The 13150-nt window shown below is 44.7% G+C and overlaps 1 protein-coding gene across 1 annotated transcript in view; it reads left to right on the forward strand.

Moving 5' to 3' along the window:
* Window positions 1-13150, forward strand: part of slc39a14 (solute carrier family 39 member 14) — a gene marked incomplete at its 5' end in the record, with an annotated part of 36473 nt that overhangs the window by 4745 nt on the left and 18578 nt on the right. Inside the window, one exon of the mRNA XM_083644696.1 lies at window positions 11686-12047. Within this exon, the coding sequence (XP_083500822.1) occupies window positions 11686-12047 (362 nt within the window). The remainder of the gene's footprint in view (window positions 1-11685; window positions 12048-13150) is intronic.

Here is a 13150-nt window from a genome sequence, read left to right on the forward strand (position 1 = left end):
AAAGAGAAAAAGAGGATGTGGGAAAAAACAAGTGGAGCAGATACTGATTGGGCAGATAACTGACTGCTGTTATTTTAGTATAGCCTATGGGGGAGATACTTGAATAAATTCAGCTAGCCTAGCAATGGTGTCACATTTTGTTGTTGTTAGTTAACACATTGAGTGCCAAGGACGTCTGTGGACGTCCTAAAAAAAAGTAACGAGGAGTGCCAAGGACGTCTGTGGACGTCCTAAAATCATAATTCATATTATTCCATAATTCTGCTGTTTAAGGTCGTACCTAGCCAGTGAGCATGAATCCCTTCAAGGGATCACACGGCGCCACCTTAAACATCGTCACAGGAGCTGCTCCACCCACCTCAGATCCTTTACTTTGTACAGGAGACAGCGGAGAAAGCCGTGATGAAAGTGGAAACCGATGCATGCTTTCTGCCAGAGCCGTATATATTGCTCTGTCTACAGCGAGAGTGGGCTCGGCTGCATCCGCGCTCACAACTGAGCTCTTATGCTTCTATCTATCTCCACACGATTTCCTAGAAAGCCAGCATCCGAAGCCGAACGGGCCAAGCCTTTTCGTTCAGTCGCGTTTGCCAGCGCGCATCATTTCCTTGATGGGCGCTGGGATCTGTCCGGGGCAAAAACGGAGTCGAGAAAGCAAACTCTGTGCGTGTGGGAGGAGCCCGCAGCTCAGAGGTGGAGAGGGGGGGGGGGGGGGGAGAGGGGTGTGTGGCTGCACAGAAACCACACCACACGCCACCACATCAGAAAACACCAGCCAGAGTCAGTGAATGTGCTCGAAATTAGAGTGCAAAAGGTATTCATAAAAGGGACTATATCTTGGAAAGTAAAAAAAAACGACAGAAAACCCTTGAAAGTGCACTTTTTTGAGAGGCTGTAATTTCATAATGGAACTGTCTAGAAACAAAATTTCTTCTTTGGAAGAAGCAGGAGTGTTCAATGTTTCATTAAAGTCCAGCCCCGTTAATATAGCCATAATAGAAAAAATTCTATAGCTGTTTTCAACTGAATGGAAGTGAATCTGGCACAGGCTCCAGACAATTTTACTGAAGCGCTGTGGCACTCAATGTGTTAACCTGGTAAAGCTAACAGTTAAGATATGATTGCTAATGAAAGCAGGGCACACAATTAGCACCATTCACCAGCCAAATGCTGGTAAAATATAAACCTGCACATGGCTGGTAGATTTGCTTCACTCACCACCAGCCAAAAACAAACAAACAATGCTAATCCATTTACTAGACATTTGGCCGTTGGACAAAAAAAGTAAACTTTGCACTATGTATGAAAGCTGTGAATAGGCTAATACAATATGTCCTAGGAACTTGAGGAATTATAATATTGATGTATTTTTCGTTGGTGTCTGTCAGGTTATTAATCAAATGGTGATGAGGTGAATTCTTTCCTAGGGCCCCTACAGACTCTAGAATCGCCACTGCTTTTGTTGCACACTCATGATGAGTACAGCACATGATGGACAAGGGGCTCTAAGAAGAGTCTGCCAGTTTGGTCATGGCTGGTGAGCCGACATTATGCCCACAGCCATTAGTTTCTGAACTAATGACAGTCTTGCTTGATGATATCACCTGAGCAAACAGTAATTACAGGCTTTGGAGAAGGGCAGGTGAGTTGAAGCATAGCTTAACACGCACACACCCATCCATCCCTCCAACACTATATAAAGTGGTCAGGGGTGGAAACGGGGCACTGTGCAGTCGTAGGAACGAAGACAAACTGCAGGTATGTGAAGAAACTATAGCCAGCTGTTAAAAGATCTGCAAAGGGGCAAGTTGTGTTTTGTTTTTATGATTATTAAAGGTATGCCTTATAATAGAAATAGTAGTACAGTAGTAGGTTTTCTTAGAGAGTTGGTGAGGTGCAGCAGGTTCAGATGGGATCCGATCCGGTTCAGAGAGGGATAGCTTAACCACCTCACCAGCTTTGGACACATGCCATGCATTTATGATACTGTTTTGTGTATGCTGTAGTTAAGACCACCTTAGTCGAGTCCGAGTCGATTCGAAGACAGTCCAATTCAGGTCCAAAGGCAGTCCAGACCCAAGTCAAGACTCAGATGAGAGAATAAAGTCCTGTTCAAGACTAACAACAAAATAGATGGTAAACAGTGTAAGAGTTTGGAGCTCAATGCACATCTCTAGTCTAAAATAATGTTAGTTTTAGGAGTCTCTTTAAGGATGAATTGAGATCTAGATCTACCTGCAGGAGCTCTGTACTAACTAAACCCTTCAATATCCAACTAATCAATGCATAGGATTTGGATTAAAACAATGCATAAAGTTTATAATACTGAGAAGAAAATGAAACAAAGCAGGGCCAAGGTAGGCATTTGGAGAGTTAGATTATTGGGTTAGCCAGGCAACTTGAGGTTTAACCCAGAGTGTTCGATGTCACAACAGTAGCCAGTGACAGACAGGTACATCACCATGGTAACTGAGGCTGCACAGCTATGTTAAGGCTATAGGATCCAAACATAAAAAGCCAATCAACTCTCAAAACTGGCCATCGGCATTCTTACAGGATGCCATAAAGTAGACTTTATTGAAATCAGTTTTATTGCAAAAATTCCAATTACAAAACCCGATATGAGTGCAAACATTGCATTCAAATAAGTGAGACAATTAAATTACTGTACAAAACGGGGGTATATTGGCATATAGGCTAGTTTGTCTTTGTAGGATCTATGTGAAGAGAACAGCAGAACTTCCCACTTTGACCGTGTACAGGCAGCGTATGTTATGTTAACAATTATTTGTAGTCGACCACCTTTATTGTTTTATCATTTTGTACTATTTGATTGCCCTTTTTTTAAACTTGTGTGCTCATATTCTATTTCCTTTCTCCCACTGAATCCTTCCTATTATTCACTTTGCCTTGGGGATCCAGTAGTTCAATTTTATTTTATACACTGCTCTTAAGCTGTCCATGTTCCATGTGATTGGCTATTTATTACAAACCCCGCCCCTTTCATGCTGGGAATGGAAAATCTTGGATTGGTTTATAACTACGTTTGTGACATCAATTCTCCAGGATTGACACGGTTGGGTTTTCCTCGTGCTGGTAGCAGGTGAGTGCAGGCATTTGTGGCATTTGTTCTTAAATGAGATGTTAGCTCGTCGTCATGCCAACAGTTGATTTAGGATTATTAAATGTAAACACCGAGGTCAGTTATGAGTGTGTCCAGATTGGGGCTGGTGTTGGTTTTGCCTGCTGACAGACAGACAGTATTAGTAGAGCACAGGGTCAAATTGGCAGAGCGGAGCCTTTGTCCAGATGATAAATTATGCAGCGTCACAAACCTGTTTGTTTGGAAGTTGTGCCGGTCTTTCATAACTTAGTGATAAATCTTTAAGTTGAAATGTTAACGTTTTACTCCTGTTACATAATCCTGTCCGTCCTGTACTACTCTATAGCTTAAAGACACATCGTTACTTCCATGTGGCATTCACAGTCTGATGGAAACTAAAGGCTAAACTTATGACGAGTCAGTGTTGGTAAAGCGTCACTGTGCTGCTGTTGGTTTAGTGGGTAAACGTAGATGTTTTTCTACTCAGTCAGCTGATGAAGGTGATGATGTTTTTCTACTCAGTCAGCTGATGATGAAGGTGTGATGACGACAAGGGAAACTTTCTCAGTGAGGCTGTGTTTTTATGGATGCAGGACCTGTGTGTTTGTGTGGGAGTGAGAGAGAGAGTGACAGTACAGTAGTGCTGATAACATGTACTCATTTACTCATTCCCAATGCTCTGTGTGTGTGTGTGTGTGTGTGTGTGTGTGTGTGTGCGCGCGCGCGCGCGCGCGCGCGTGTGTGTGTGTGTGTGTGCGTGTGTGTGTGTGTGTGTGTGTGTGTGTGTGTGTGTGTTATGTCACCTCACCTCACAACTGAGAAACATGTCGAAGAGGCTGTCTGAGAGAGAGCCAAGACATCAAAATATCGATCCTAACCCCTGAATTAAAATGGAAAAAACAGAATTGTGAAAGAAATAAAATGGAATTTGTGGGAAAAAAATCCAACAGATTTCATTATGGCCTTAAGGTAGGACAAACAGGAGACTTTGTAAGGACGGAGAGTGTGAGGGGACGGGCAGAGTGGGATCGGCTGCATGCCTTTGGGATCGGAGACCAGCCAGCAGACTGTCTGTGACTTAGGGCTGGGTCGGTTTGAAAAATTTAAAACCGGTTCGATATTGCCGTCTAAACCGGATCGAACCGGTATACCGATTTTTTTTGTAATTAAAAAAAAAAAAAAAAAAAAAAAAAAAAAAAAAATTTAAGCAGGGCTCCCGAGTGTGGCCCATAACTGTCTGTAGTGCAACTTCAGTCCACCTGATAGCGATAATACACCTCTAAGCTGGTATTGTCAACCAGCAATGATACTGAATAAAAAGAAGCAGGACACCTGTGTAACAAACACACCCTGTATTTATTTCTCATAACTATTCAGCTCAACTTTTCTTCTAAACATCAAAATAATAAATGAAATAAGACTTCTGCCTATAGTGCAACTTGAGAAAAGGCTAATAAAAACACAAGCAGTGCAATCAGAATGGATTGGCTTACAGCTGAGCTGCCTTATAAACTTCAAAACTCACAAATTCACACAATATAGGGCCTAGGCATGGGTCGGTTTGAACATTTTGAAACCGGTTCGATATTCCCCAAAAAAACGTATCAAAGCGGCTGCAGTTGGTGGCGATAATGCACCTCTAAGCTGGTATGTTTCCAACCAGCACGAACACTGAATACAAATAAGCAGAACCTTTTAACTGTAACAACACACTGTTTTTATTTCTCATAACTATTCAGCTTAACTTTTCTTCAAACATCAACATAATAAACAAAATAAGACTTTTGCCTACTAGTGCAACTTGAGAAGAGGCTAATACGAACAATAGTGCAATCAGAATGGACTGGCAAAAAAAAAAAAAAAAAATTTTTTTTTTTTTTTTAGGTTTGCACGTGATCAAACCGGTTTGGGCTCGTATACCGAACCGAACCGGTAAAACCGGAAATCGACCCATGCCTACTGTGACTAAGGGCTAATGTCCACCAGATCTGGAACAGATGTGGTACGGCTCCAGTATCTATTAACATGGGCGAGACGAGTCTGATCCGGCAGTTTTACTACATCCACAATGCATCTGGTGTGCATTGGGTGTAAACATTTTCATATCCTGCTCTCTCCTCTCCTCTCCTCTCCTCTCCTCTCCTCCTCTCCTCTCATCGGCTGTCTAGAAGCTCCTATTAAATATGGCAGAGGACTTTGCTATGATAGTGAAGATGTCCCTGCTGGAGATAACCTGCAGACAACCAGTCTGTTCTAACTTCCTATCACCTCTTATCTCCCAACCAGGCCTTGGACCCTGAGGATCTAAACACACACACACACACACACACACACACACACACACACACACACAGCAGGCACGGTGTCTCTGTCTGTCTCCATCTTATCAGAGTATGCGGTGACACCAGTTGTGACCTGACATGCTGACATTGGCTGTGAAAGCGTCTCCTCTCCAGCCCAGTTTGTGTGTTTGTTTTTTACCTCAGTTCATCAACCAAGACTACCAAGGCTACAGCTGAGCTCTGTCGGTGTTTATTTTAGCCCAGCTGTTGTTAAGAGCAATGCCCTTTCCACAGCAAAAAAACAAAACAAGTTCTTATTTAGGAACATGAGTGCATGTACTGTAACTCTTCCAAGTCGTCAGTCAGTTATTGTTATATAGGAGCCATGAGTGCATGTAAGTTCCAAGTTGTCAGTTATTAGGGCTGTGCCGATTCACTTATCTCCCGATTCGATACTATCACGATACTTGGGTGCCGATTCGATTTATATTGCGATTCTTAAGTATTGCGATTCTACGATTATTGCGATTCGATATTACGATTTATTGCGATTTTTGTTTCTTTTTTTCTTTTCTTTTTTCAGTTTGTTTGCTTTTTTACACTAGATTAGAACATGGGAAAAGTTGAATCATACACTAGAGACTGTATATCATGAGTAGGGCTGGGCGATATAGTTAAAAACAGGGGCGGACTGGGATCATAATTCAGGCTGGGCATTAGATACCAAGCAGGCCAGGCCGATATGGGCCGACGCGCGTGAAATTTGGGCCGTTTGAAGCTCAATGTCGGTCGTTTGAAGCCCAATTTGGGCCGTTTGAAGCCTAATTTGGGCCAAGTCCAATTTTACAATGAGATGCACCCACTTTAACCCTGAATTGTAATTATTACTTCAGACTAACTAATAAAGTAATACAACCACTAGTAAACCAGTAGGCGGCACCTGACCTGCTGTTCAGTGAGTGGCCTGACTGCAGCACCAAAAAAAAAAAAAAAAAATTTTTTTTTTTTTTTTTTTTTTTGCTTTTGCCATTATCGATTCTTGAATAAAATATCGATCCAAAAAATCGTGACATTAAAAATCGCGATACTTAGGTGAATCGATTTTTTCTCCCACCCCTATCAGTTATTGCCATCGCCAAGGCAACAGAGTCAAAGGTAGCAAAGCAATTACTTTTTCACAAGTTTGCTTGTCGCATGCCAGGCCCTGAGAACCAAAGTCAGCTTTAATCAGGTCAGGTGACACATTTGATTGGTCCATAGAGGTCATGTGACACATTTGATTGGTCCATAGGTTGACTCCTTGGCTTTATATGTCCTCTTCACTTCCTGAAGGAAATGGGGTAATTCACTCCTGTCCTGTGCAATAGGTTGTTGGTGCATTAAACTTAAACGGAGGAGACCATGGTCCAGCATGATGATTTGGTGGCCTCTGTCTCTCACACCATTGGTGTTGTTTGTGCTAGTCAAGAGTTTCTCCAAATTAATATCACATTTCTCTTTCTGACGCCCCCATCTGCCTTTCTGACTAGTTTCACCATCTGTCCTTGAGAGAAGCTCTGACAGCTTTAGCTGTTCCTGACCTGGAAGAACAGAAGAACAGTGCCCTGTTCAGGTGTTCTGTTCAGTGCCCTCTCCCTCTTGGTGTTCTGTTCCATGAAGCCATTCAGCAGATTGTATGAAATCAGACCCAGAGACACATGATGGAAAATGCTGTATAGAGCCTGCTAGAAGCTTATTGATGTTAAGTTAACCCCTTAGCTATCTCTGGGTGTGGTAGTAGTGTGTGTTTACTAATAAATTATCTATATCCAAATATAAACAAATGAGCTAGCTTTAGCGCTGCTAGTTAACTCGAGCTAGGCTGTCATCATGCTTCACCCACGTGCCACTGCTTCCTGCCACTCCCATGTCCTCACACACTGAGCTTCTCTCTAATGAAATATGGATGTGGAAGAGTTAGAGGACAGAGCTCACTTTACCTCTGGCCTCTTCTTTCCTGGGTGTGTAAAGGTGCGTTCACACCGACCTATTAAAGTTTTTCGCTGGCGTCGAGTTTACATACAAAGTCAATGCAAACGAGCGATTGAGCGTATATTCGCCTCGGAGAAAAATCGCTGGGCGTCCGAGCGGCAGAGACAGAGCGATAGGGAGAAAATACGCTCATCGCTCGAGATGAAATATCCCAACTCGAGCGACAATACGCTGGCATCAGTCGCTCGCTGTTCAACGCTGATTGGCTGCCGTGTGAGAGCGAGTCAAGGATCACACTGGCTCGGAACAAACCGCTGGTTTATTGTGTGGCAACAAACCGCATTGACAGGCTGACAGCTGACATGAAGTGAAGTCTGTACTACTGGTATATGGAGCTTGCATTAGGAGCACGCTGATAGGCTTTAGCTTGTAAACAATGACGGTGGCTCGTAGTGGACAAACAGCATGACATTGCGTAACGTTATAGCCCCCACATGTCCGTCAATTCGTGTGCCTGTTGATGAGCGATTTAAACAGAGCGACTCCAAAGGGTTGAATCAAGCGACAGAGCGAAAAATAAATATCTTGGTGTGAACACAGCTTAAGGGAGAGGAGGAGGGACACCTCTGTTTGTCTCGGACGGAGAGGAGAGCTCCATCATCCATCGTCATCGTACATGTTTGGCAGCTCCAGAGCAGCTTACCATGAGCATACGAACACTATATAGTCAGTTTCAATTCCTACAACACACACATAATAATAACCAGCAGCCAGCAGTAAGGTGGGCAAGGGTCAGATTTCCTATAAGAGAAGTGCTGGGGAGAGAAATAATACAATAGAAGGATTCAGTTTTTTTTTCTCTCTTTCTACTTCAGGATAAGACCAAATTAGACCGTCTAGAGTAGAGGAGGGATATTTTGGAGAGAGGATATGATTCAGTGGGGAGACGGAGACGTGAGATATTTGTTGAATAGAACTGTCTCTGTCTGGCTGCCTCCTCGCCTCAGCACTGAGACTTGAAGACAGAGAGAGAGAGAGTGGTAGAGAGAGAGAGAGAGACAGAGAGAGAGTGGTAGAGAGAGAGAGAGAGACAGAGAGAGAGTGGTAGAGAGAGAGAGAGAGACAGAGAGAGAGAGGTAGAGAGAGAGAGAGAGACAGAGAGAGAGTGGTAGAGAGAGAGAGAGAGACAGAGAGAGAGTGGTAGAGAGAGAGAGAGAGACAGAGAGAGAGAGGTAGAGAGAGAGAGAGAGACGGGAAATGTTGAGGCCCGACAGAATTGAGAAGCAGGAGAAAAAAAGGAAGACAGACTGACCTTTTATAAAACCTTTATTTGTCCAGGGAAAGTGGGCGGCACATGTCAGCAATGATCTCTTACAGCACTGCCCTGCTTCACATTCATACAGTCAGCAATGATCTCTTACAGCACCGCCCTGCTTCACATTCATACAGTCAGCAGTGATCTCTTACATCACTGCCCTGCTTCACATTCATACAGTCAGCAATGATCTCTTACATCACTGCCCTGCTTCACATTCATACAGTCAGCAATGATCTCTTACATCACTGCCCTGCTTCACATTCATACAGTCAGCAGTGATCTCTTACAGCACCGCCCTGCTTCACATTCATACAGTCAGCAATGATCTCTTACAGCACCGCCCTGCTTCACATTCATACAGTCAGCAATGATCTCTTACATCACCGCCCTGCTTCACATTCATACAGTCAGCAATGATCTCTTACAGCACCGCCCTGCTTCACATTCATACAGTCAGCAGTGATCTCTTACATCACCGCCCTGCTTCACATTCATACAGTCAGCAATGATCTCTTACAGCACCGCCCTGCTTCACATTCATACAGTCAGCAATGATCTCTTACAGCACCGCCCTGCTTCACATTCATACAGTCAGCAGTGATCTCTTACAGCACCGCCCTGCTTCACATTCATACAGTCAGCAATGATCTCTTACAGCACCGCCCTGCTTCACATTCATACAGTCAGCAATGATCTCTTACAGCACCGCCCTGCTTCACATTCATACAGTCAGCAATGATCTCTTACAGCACCGCCCTGCTTCACATTCATACAGTCAGCAATGATCTCTTACAGCACCGCCCTGCTTCACATTCATACAGTCAGCAATGATCTCTTACAGCACCGCCCTGCTTCACATTCATACAGTCAGCAATGATCTCTTACAGCACCGCCCTGCTTCACATTCATACAGTCAGCAATGATCTCTTACAGCACCGCCCTGCTTCACATTCATACAGTCAGCAATGATCTCTTACAGCACCGCCCTGCTTCACATTCATACAGTCAGCAATGATCTCTTACAGCACCGCCCTGCTTCACATTCATACAGTCAGCAATGATCTCTTACAGCACCGCCCTGCTTCACATTCATACAGTCAGCAATGATCTCTTACAGCACCGCCCTGCTTCACATTCATACAGTCAGCAATGATCTCTTACAGCACCGCCCTGCTTCACATTCATACAGTCAGCAATGATCTCTTACATCACCACCCTGCTTCACATTCATACAGTCAGCAATGATCTCTTACAGCACCGCCCTGCTTCACATTCATACAGTCAGCAATGATCTCTTACATCACCGCCCTGCTTCACATTCATACAGTCAGCAATGATCTCTTACAGCACCGCCCTGCTTCACATTCATACAGTCAGCAATAACGGTACAGTTATCTGCGCTTCTCTACAGCAGCTGGATCAGATGTTTTTGCGGCTACAGTATATGTGCCCACAGCCGATTGGCCGATTCTAGCCAGCTAAATGGCCTTCACTATATACAGCAGAACAGGAATAAACAAGGAATGAGCGCCGTGGTTTTGGCACGCTGCTTGACTTTGTGGCTAGTTTGGAATCTCAAGAAGGCAAGTGGATGGATAGGAACACAGCCACTTTATAAGCCTGCTGCCCTATTGGGTTAAGACCGCGTTTTTCTTCTTCACTGCTTCTTTTCTTTCTTCCATCCTCTCCTGTTCCTTTCTTCCTCGCCGCTGAGTCGTAACCGTGGTTTGTCTTGTCTTCCTCTCCTCCTCCACAGCCCACTGCACACCTGAGGAGCCTGCTGCTCTCTATAGGCATCTCTCTCTCTGTCAGCTGCTGGCTACGTCCCCAGGCTGCCTCCCTGCTAGCAGCTAGCTAACCTGTAGGCGTCCGTCCAGGAGCCTCGGGGCAGGCAGGCTAACTAACACACAAGACTCATCAGCACCACCAGGGCCCCAGTTGAAAGAGGTGAGTGTCTCTCATATGAATGAATGGAGCTGCTTCACTCAGCGTTTCTGTAGACCTGGAAGGCTGACTGGGGGGTGTATGGGAATGAATTGACGCTCTGTGTGTTTGAACAGGGGAGTGGAATAGTTTTCCCTATTTGCACTACAGTGTGTATGTCTAACATTACACTGTTTGTTTGTGTTTGTGTCAGAGTGTTATTGTACTTTAGTCTACCTGATATTACAGTAGGCCATTGATAGTCTGTGTGTTGTGTTGTGTTGTGTTGTGTTGTGTTGTGGAAGTGTGTTGTTGTTGTGTAATGAATAGGTGGTTGGTTGTGCCCCCCATGCAGTGCAGTGTTTCCCCTACCATTCTACAGGCCTGGCGGGCCCACCAGGCCAACGACTGAGTTTCCATTGACTTGTGCTGTATGACTGTCATGTGTATATTTGTATGTGGTGGTGGACTGTAGGAACTGAATTGCCCCTCGGGGATATATAATAACATTTTCTGTATCTGTATCTGTATTGAAACTTAAGAGACACATTTATTTGATTTTATTTATTTATTTGCACACATCAAAAACAGACGGAACAGATACAAGAATATGCAAACATTGTGCGGGTAAGAGACAGAAACCCCAGAGGGCTTATGCGAGGTCTCCTACCTCAGAAATTAAATCTAAGTTAAACAGTTACAGCAAAAACAGACAATATAAACAAGAACAAGGGAGAAGAACAAACAACAAAAAAGAAAGAAAAGCTAAAAAAAAAACATAAACTGAATGTTGAACGCCAGCGAGGTCGAGCTTTTAGAAAAAGCTGGACTCGCCAAAACATGAGATATTTTCCCCTCGTCTGTTTGTTATAAAGTTTCACAGACCGCCCGTGTTATTCAGGTTTTGATTTTTAAAGCATTCAAACAGTTCATGTTGCTGTTATTTGGAGGCACCAACATGAATGATATAGCTTTAAAACAACAATGATTTTCTGTGATAATTTTATGGTTGTTTTAAATTAGATGTTGAGATGCTCTTTACCAATGAAACGCCCTCTCCAACTACTTCTCCCAACCCTTCCCCCCAGATCTTATCCCTCTAGCCAGTGGAGGAGCCATGCTCAGTCAGTCCCGTCAAGGCCATGCGACCGCTGCCATCACCCTGGTCCGGCACCAGCTGATGCTCTCCCTGGTGCTCGCTGTGCTGCTCTGTCCCCCGGGCAGGGTGCTGGGCCAGGAGGGGGACAGCCAGGCTCAGACCCAGTCTCCTGCCCAGGTCCTCCAATACCTGCTGTCGCGCTACGGAGACAACGCCACCATCACCGTGCCCCAGCTCCGCTCTCTGCTGGCCCGCCTCACCCAGGGACAGCAGGCCCAAGGCGACAGCAGCAATGCCACTGGCATTACTGAGGGACCTCCGGCCACAGCGCCCAAAGCCAACGGCTCCAAGGTGAGAAGAACACCATGTCTACTCACCGTGCGTCTTTACACTTCCAGCAGCTCGGTTGATGCTGGCTCAGTTCACACCCGATCATTTTGTGACCTGCTCTCATAGCATTCATAGCATAACTGTTAGCTTAGTTAGCTGGTTAAATTATTCAAGTAGCTCCCCCATTAAGGCTAGTCTACCCGCTAGACTAAATAACAGCATTCAGTTATCTGCTTAACGTTAATCAACATCTGCTCCACTGTCTTGCTTCTTTTTCCTCACTCTTCTTCATTTTCATTCAGTTTCACTTTCAATTCAAGAAACTGTACATGAATGATGCAAGTTTGATGGGAATGATTCTCTGTGGCCGTTGGTGAGTCATTCCCGTCAAACTTGCATGATTCATGGAGAATGTACGTGAATCATGCAAGTTTGACGGGAATGACATGGGGCTCCTTTAGGGAGGTTTTCAATGTCATTGCAAATTGGTTGTTTAATAGAGAAGGTTTTGCGGTCAGTGCTGTGGATAGTAAAGTTTGTCAGCCCTTGGGGCGGGGGGGAGGTGGTCCCAAGCAGTTGCCTGCCTTGCCTGTTCACAAGCTGCCCCTCTATCTACTGAGGTGATGATGCCATCATGAGTGGAGGTGGCACAGCTTAGGCCTGTCGGGGGGAACAAGGTGCCACTGATCCCAGATCACTGAAATATTCTGCTTATCTCCCAAGCTTAGTGGCATGTCCCATTGACTCACTGTTCACATGCTGATCTGCTTTGAGTGGATCGACCCTGAGCAATGGTGGCCTGGTGATGGACTCGCCAGAGAAAATGATATAGGACATGAGGTCATTAGGTCATAATCACTGGCCACTTTATTAGGTACACCTCTCTCTCTAGTGCCGGCTGGCCATCTGTTGCTGTTGCCCATTTCTCATGAGGGCCAACATGTTGTGTGTTGTTGAGATGCCCTCTGGCCTCTGCACACCGCTGCTGGGAACAGCTGTTATTGGAGCATTTATGGCCTTTCTGTTGGCTCGACAGACAAGTCTGTTCATCCATTCTCCTCTAACCTCGCTCATTAACAACACCTTTTTGTTTATCTCTATAAACGGTAGTGGCTGTAATCTGA

The sequence above is a fragment of the Poromitra crassiceps genome, assembly GCF_964638095.1.
Source record: "Poromitra crassiceps genome assembly, chromosome: 10".
Taxonomy (NCBI): domain Eukaryota; kingdom Metazoa; phylum Chordata; class Actinopteri; order Beryciformes; family Melamphaidae; genus Poromitra; species Poromitra crassiceps.